Genomic DNA, 8,115 nt, shown 5'->3' on the forward strand with positions numbered 1-8,115 from the left:
TGTGTGTGTGTGTGTGTGTGTGTGTGTGTGTGTGTGTGTGTGTGTGTGTGTGTGTGTGTATATATAGGAAAAAAAGTTGCAATTTAAACCAGTAAGTATTTCTTCTTATGTCTAAGCTTTAGGAACACGGTGCTTTTATTTTGTATTTTGAAAAAAAAGAACATGAGAATTTAACACACATACAGACTCCCTGGATCCTTTCCCCCTAGATCTGTGCCTGTTTATACAACACTATATAACACTGTTAATAAATAAAATACCATACCATACTTTTTTAAATACCATACTAGCCAGACAGTTGGTGATGGGTGCTGCTAGCCAGTTGTCTTCTCTTTAGTCAGCAGTTCAAAATTAGTGACAGTGGCAGACAGCCTATATTTAACACTTACGTAGCTATAAAGTTGGTAGTGTGCACTGCTAGTTACTTTCCTTCCCTTCAATAGTTGTATTTTCATGACATTAATTAATCAATTCTAATATTTAGTAATCAATTATTGCAATAATCAAAAACAGTATTGATCAGAAACATTAACTTTGATTAATCAATTGCTTTGCCAATCTCTACTCCTTGAATTCACATAACGAACGAGTAAAACAAAAGTGTTCACATTTGTGATGTCCAATTGTAGAACAAAATGGTTTACATTAATCTGAAATGGCCAAAAGCAGAGCAGAATAGTGTGAAACAAACAGTTTCAAGGACAACTTACCTTTCCGGTTGGCTCCAGTCCAGGTCTAGTAGTGACAATCATGACAGTTGATGACCGAACATTTTCTCTGAATTTGAAGTTTGTAAAACAAACACTGTGGCTCTGAATACACTGGCTGAGACCCTTTTCAACAGAGTAAACCTGTGTAATGCCAGCTATAGTTCCTTCCTGCAAGAAAGGCCATTTAATTCTAAAACTCATCACAAACTTGTTTGGGTGTTTACTTGCTAAAAGTCTTTGATGATTCCCCTAATAACTCGTTTTCTGTTTAATCTATATTATATTCTCAGCTTGTCCACATAAACAGTGAATATTAACTAAAGAAACTTGTGACAATCTGCTGAGTCAATATAAAAAATTGCAAAATATACAAGTGGAGAAAATTTTTCGAACCATATATGTGTTTATATATATACACACAACTATAGATAAAAGAGGGTTATAGATATATATTTTCATAGTTTATATCTGATACATCACAAAAAAGTTTTGTAAAAAATAAATAGTACAGTTCCAAAGTTTTAAGGATAACTTTAATAGGTCAAATGACTTAGAGTTGGTTAAAGATCTAAAAATCAAACCAGAGTGTGATTTTAGATAAATTTGTTAGAAAACAAAACATAGAAGACAAAAGCAAGAAAAAAGAATTCGTATTTTATAGAACAAAGTCCATGAAGAAGAAATGAGCAGATAAGATAAATATAAATGAAAACAATAAAGAAAAAGTAAAGACACTCAAGAAATGATTGTTGGTAGATTATTCACACGTTTAATTAAAAAAAAAAACTTTTACCCCATTTTATAGTTAATTATTACAATACGTTTTTAATGATATTATCATAATTTTCAGATATTACCTCTGACAGAAGACCAGTCAAAGCACACCAGTTCATACTGGAATCAACAGTATAATTTACAATTTCAGAACCCTCGAGACGACTTAGCCTCAGAAATATCTTTTGTGGAACATTCCCAGCTACAAGATAAAGCATTTTGTATATATCCAAGTACTAAAAATACATTCACCAAATAAATTACTGTGGTCTTAATCAAACTTCAACAGCTTTAAACAACTTATTACTACATTTCCTACACTGATTAACAGTACTTACAAATTATCCAAAAGAAAAAAATAAGCAATCTTTAGTGCTACAATGACCTGTAATTCTGGTATAATAGTTGTACTTACAATTACAAGACCTGAACAAGGTGTCATTTGAGAATAGTGGATATCTGAATAAATACCAAAGCATGTGAAGTTACTGAAGAAATTACATTTATATAACTTTTTGACATTTTAGATTATACTATGCTAAATAAAACACTTAATAGTTACCATGAGATATATAAGTTTAGAATAATTAGTTGTGATGAATTTGGAGACTTTTTTTTTTTTTTTGCAGGACTGCACTTAGGCTTTATAACCATTTACTGGATCATTAAAATTCTCCCATATTCAGACTCTGAAATGTGTTTAATACAATTACTTACAATTTTAAACTGTTATTAATGATGTGTATTCATCAACTTCTACAGTTCATATTCATCAATATTCTATGATGTTAGACATCCTAACTGAGGAATGAATCCATAGAATCCACTTAATAAATCCATAGCAATTAAGTAACTTCATTTCAGTAATTCTTAGTGATTTTTTTTTCTCTTACAGTCACTTATTATGACTGTTCTAATGAGGCATTGTTCATGAGGGAATATTTTTTTCTGTGCACTGCAAACTCAGATTGAGAACTCCTGCACTAAGGCACCATCAATAAAAATCTGCACAAAAATGAGAAAACTCATGTAATCATCAACATTCAAGCAAAATTGATGGTTTGTTAAAACTCTGGAGAATTTAAGAGGTTGTTTACATTTTATCGGTATTGGTAAAATGCCATTGTTTTATCAAGTTTTTGACCAACTTAAAATGTGACTTACATTCATCAACATTCCAATGAAACACAGCAGTTTCTGTGACAATTGCTATTATCTTTGTATTGACCCAGGTCCAGTAATGTACTTCTGATGACATTCGGTATTTGGCGATACTCTTTCTACTTTCAATGTCAATCACTTGAAAATGCAAATCAGCTGAAATAAAACAATTTCATAATTTATAAAAACAACTTTCTTTTGTTGTAATGGTTAATTATTACACACTCTTCCCACCAAATACAACTAATATTTTTAATCCTACTTGTAATAACATTGAGTCACTAATATTGTCTGTAACATCAATGAACTACTAAAGCTGCTTATTAAAACAATGAATGACTATAGGTGTTTGTAATAGCAATAAATTACTAAGACTGTCCACTATAACAGTCGATTAATGTGGCTGTTTTTTACAACAATCGATTAATTAAGCTGTTTTTACAACAGTCGATTACTAAGGCTGTTTGTTACAACAATCGATTACCAAGACTGTCCGCTATAACAGTCGATTAATGTGGCTGTTTTTTTACAACAATCGATTAATTAAGCTGTTTTTACAACAGTCGATTACTAAGGCTGTTTGTTACAACAATCGATTACTAAGGCTGTTTGTTACAACAGTCGATTACTAAGGCTGTTTGTTACAACAATCGATTACTAAGGCTGTTTGTTACAACAGTCGATTACTAAGGCTGTTTGTTACAACAGTCGATTACTAAGACTGTTTGTTACAACAGTCGATTACTAAGGCTGTTTGTTACAACAGTCAATTACTAAGGTTGTTTGTTACAACAGTCGATTACTAAGGCTGTTTGTTACAACAATCGATTACTAAGGCTGTTGTTACAACAATTGATTACTAAAGCTGTATATAATTAGAGCTGAGCAAAGTAATTGGTTAATCAAAGTTGGTGTTTCCAATTATTACCATTTTTTGATCATTGCAATAATTAGTTAATTGAAATTATGATTAATCAATTAAACAAAAATACAATTAATTGAAGGTAAAATAATTAGTTGGAAGCACTCACTGCCAACTTTCTGGCTACTTAGGTGTCAAATAAAGGCTATCTAACCACTGCCATTAATTTTGAACTGCTGACTACAGGAAAGGAAACTGGCTGGAAGCACCTGTTACCAATTGTCTGGTTATTATAGTGTTAAATAAAGTTAAAATTTACTGTTTTTTTATATTGTGTTATGTTTCTAATTATATTTGGTAACTGTATTAATTAGTGTTGTATAAGTAGGTATGGATCTAAAGAAAGAGGTAAAAGGGGTCTGGACCCTGCCTAAATTCTTCCCAGATATTAATAACTATTCTTTAATGTTGTAGCAGCCAAAAATCATATTCAATGATTAATTTTTTAAGTAAATTAAGAGCTATTTCTTAATTTTGTACAAGCAGGTGTGGATTTAGGGAAGGGGTCCAGGGGGGGGGGGGTCTGGACCCTCCTGCATATTCAGCAGTACTACAGTGAATTTAATGTAAATTCAAAAGTTTTGCTACTAAAGGTCTAGTTGGAACCTCACCCCTACAAAGCCCTGGATCATACATGATAAGGTGTAAACTGTAAAATCTACTTTTTTTTTTCATTGTGTTAAAATTTATAATTCTATAACTTTATTCAGTAGTGTCAAACAAATTATCAAGTTTCTTTTTTTACATCATCTATGTGTTATGTTTGTAACACCATAACTCTTACTTTCCTGAATTCATGTTCTGGTGAAAGTTGTGACAGGCACAAGCACATCTGGAACACTGAACTTTCTGATCACGGGGAAAACACTATCAATTCTGCAATCCCTCTCCTGATTCTGAAGCAATATCCTTTATCCACTTTTTTAAGACAGTCATTTAATGATGTGATAAATTATAAATGTAAATTCACTAATTGATTTTCATTACTATATACATTATCTAATATGTATTTTATAATAGTTAACAAATCAATAATATGTAACACTGTTAACTTGTGTTGTTAGTCTATTTATATGAGCAGAATTCCAGTTTAACTATGACTAGCTCTATTACAAGAATGTTGTAGAAAGCAAGGAAGTGTGAAAACAAAAATCTGGCTAAAATCACGAGCAGCTTAGACAAGTCCTAGTAAGTAGTAATGCTAATGTATACAAGTTGTTTGTCTTATTGACTTCTCAGTACACGTATTTGACAGTATATTCCAGTTAGTATTGCAAAATGTATTAAATTCACTTATACAGTTTTACAGAATTCCTTATCATATATGCAGGCAATTTTAATAAGGTACAATAAAATAAAAAACTAGTGTTCACAAACTTTAGGTGTAACAAGAGATACTCACTGGTTTAAACTATCAATTATTTGTTGTTGTTTTTTTATGTAATACAGTGTGAAAAACATTCCAAGCATTTTTCTTCATTCATTAATGGTTTTCAAACTTTGTAAGATAAAGTCATGACTATCAAAAGTCTTAATTTACAAAAATAAATTGATTTTATTCTAATTTTTATGTTGTTTTGCTCTAAACTTAAACTACTTAAAAAATATCTAACATACTACATTTTTACTTAAGCTAAATAATTATTTGCCTAATAAAAATTATTTAAGATACCGGTTTCCCTTGGTTACAAACCATTTCACTAACTACATAGTTACAGGTTCAAAATCTGAGGCACCAAAATTATCATAAACAAATTTAGGAACATGTAAAATAATACTAAATTGTCTAGAAAAATGTACACTGAACAGGATTATTCAATAGATGAATGATAGTGAATATATCTTTCATCATTTCTAAATGAATGCACAAGCTTTACACAGCTTTTGAGGTATCCATTATCCCATATACCACAGCACATGTGAATGGTGGTCAGCATCAGGCAGTGCAGGTAATCCATCTCTTTTTGTATGTTTACTTAATATGGGATAATGTTAATCATAAATTAATTTCTTTCATAGAATATGCAAAAAAAAAAAGTAGGTGTTATGGGGAGCCAGACTAGTTTCGGAGAATTCCACTCCTCATCAGTGACCCTGGATACTACCACCAATGAAATATCAGACCAAACCAAGCCTTCATACTAGTGAGGTATTGAAAATCAAAAATTTTCGATGAAAATAAGTTCATTCTGATCCTAGCTAAATAGACAGTACAATGTTTACTAGTTGGCAAGAAACTGAAGAAAACTTGTGATGATAATGATACTAGATGTTCTCTTTGTAGATATTAAAATGATTCATAAGGTGGAAATCAAAGTATTATAAGAAATGTTTTAAAAAACAATAATACCAAAGAAATACTGAATTACAGATGTTTTGAGATTTTGATTCTAAATCGATCACAAATTATGGGAAAAACTTTAATTAACAATGAGCAATTCTATAAACATAAAACACCATAAGCCTTTATGCAAGTTGTTGTTGATAAAACAAAAGTTTAAAAAAACATACTGAAATAATTAATTCAGTGGTCATGCTATCCTACCAAAACTTGGGTCTTTTTAACACTTGCCCATTGAAAATATACATTTGTCAAACAATGAAACGATAGACCATTCCAAGCTTTTACTTGTTGTTAAACAAATGTTTAAACGACTCTGTTCAAGTATAGAAGATAGTTAAGTGACCTAGATACCTCTCGTATGAGCCTGAGGTTAGATACATAGAGTTCTGAACGAATCTAATAGACGTGTTGAGCGTCTCAATGACCGCGAAGTTATAACTAAGTGAGTTAAACCTATTCTACAACACGCCATACCAGTCAAACGCCTCATAGTGCAAAAGACATTTTGAGCCGAAGGGTGTGGTAAAAAAAGTGACAAATCGATCAACCTATCTAGTAAGAGACACGAAGTCTAGCGATGCATTCAAAACCTGTGTATCTGGGGCAAGTTTTTAAACACAACAGGGTGACGATGCCGGTACTCTTAAGTGTATATAAACAAATGAAGAAATCCTCACATAAAATCTGTACACATAAACACTGCTGTTTGAGGTGGGGCTCTAAGAGGTGACAAATTCATTCCCCAAATACCATCCCTTTGTAAAGTGCATGGTACTATCTACACCCACCGCTTCCTTGCGCTTATGGTGACGTCGTTCTTATTTCTCTACTCCTAATTTCATTTTTTTTTGCATAATTTAGAGAGCTTTCACGCAGGCACACACGCTACTCTTAATTATATAAATCTCCAGTAGCGCCTGCCTAATCCATGATTAATGTATCTTGTACATTAAAGGAAACAGTGACATTATGACCTGCATATAGGCTAAGCTTGTTACGTGTGTGGTATTTTCGGTTAACAGATTTACCAATGATTAAATTAGTTAAGGCCGTTAATTAGATGTTCAAGGAAATAGTTCGGAGTATGTTCCTCCCTGAACTCTGGCCGTTGCACAGAAAGAGACAGTGCAAAAAATGCATAGTAGAAACAAGAAATATTTACAGGTTAGTCTAAAATTATCTTTCCAATTTTAAAATTTAATAATTAAATAGCTGAGGAAATACAATCATGCAGTTTTCAACATCTTGAAGACCAACTCAAACCGTTTTTATGGTCATATTTTTTGTTGTTTTTTCACTCCAGTGAGTAGTGTTATCCCATAAAATGGTAACCGTAAAGTCTCAATGCGTTGTTTGGCTTGCAGAGACCAAGTCAGTGACTATGGCGCAGTGTAATTACATACGCCAGTACAGGAAAGAAGTATGGGGTATGTTAAGGATATCGTGTATCGCACACCAATAACAAGCATCACCGAGCTAAAGACTAGGATAACGAACGCCACCGCCACTGTAACTGTTGCAGTGAAAGTGGACTGAAATCGAATATTGGTTAGACGTTCTGAGCGCCATTAATGGTACACATCTAAAGTCAACTGGCATGTCAAAAAAGAACTGTTTGAGTTGAGCCACGAGATGTTGAAAACTGAATGGTTGTGTTTCCTTAATTAGTTAATTATTAAATTTTAATATAGGAAGTACATTTTGAACCACCTTGTATTATACACAAAAGCAAAACACAAGGATATGTGCAAGTTTATTTGTATGTTAGTCGTAGTAGTGGTAGGTACTAGTATTAGCAAGTAATTTCTGTTGAAAGTGAAAGTTATCTGTGAGTTAATGCCCACAACTGTGTACAAGTATGTATGTATGTGTTTCCTCATAGTAAAGCCATATTGGGCTATCAGATTTTTAGCGTTGTAAATCCGAAAACTTTCTGCTTTCCCACCGGGGGAGTGTACAAGTAATAGCAGCCTGTAGCAAACAGCTCCATGTTTTCCAAGGAAGGTTTAATATTTTATGAATCACATTCTCCACGGCCTTCTAAGTGCAAAGGGTATGTCAACACAAATATTATTCGATTCGTGGACAAGAAAAAATTTCTTTCACAATCTCACGAATTATCTCTCTGCAAGAGAACACACACACACACACACACACACACACACACACACACACACACACACACACACACACACACACACAAC

The 8,115-nt window shown here is 32.5% G+C and overlaps 1 protein-coding gene across 1 annotated transcript in view; it reads right to left on the reverse strand.

The window, feature by feature from the left end:
* Positions 1-8,115, reverse strand: part of LOC106470441 (clathrin heavy chain-like) — a 39,279-nt gene that overhangs the window by 12,456 nt on the left and 18,708 nt on the right. The window contains exons 5-7 of the mRNA XM_013930999.2: positions 2,649-2,801; positions 1,568-1,686; positions 711-878 (exon numbers count right to left, since the gene is read on the reverse strand). Coding sequence (XP_013786453.1) covers positions 711-878; positions 1,568-1,686; positions 2,649-2,801 — 440 coding nt within the window. The remainder of the gene's footprint in view (positions 1-710; positions 879-1,567; positions 1,687-2,648; positions 2,802-8,115) is intronic.

Source organism: Limulus polyphemus, unplaced genomic scaffold (assembly GCF_000517525.1).
Source record: "Limulus polyphemus unplaced genomic scaffold, Limulus_polyphemus-2.1.2 Scaffold4008, whole genome shotgun sequence".
In the NCBI taxonomy this organism is placed as follows: Eukaryota; Metazoa; Arthropoda; class Merostomata; order Xiphosura; family Limulidae; genus Limulus; species Limulus polyphemus.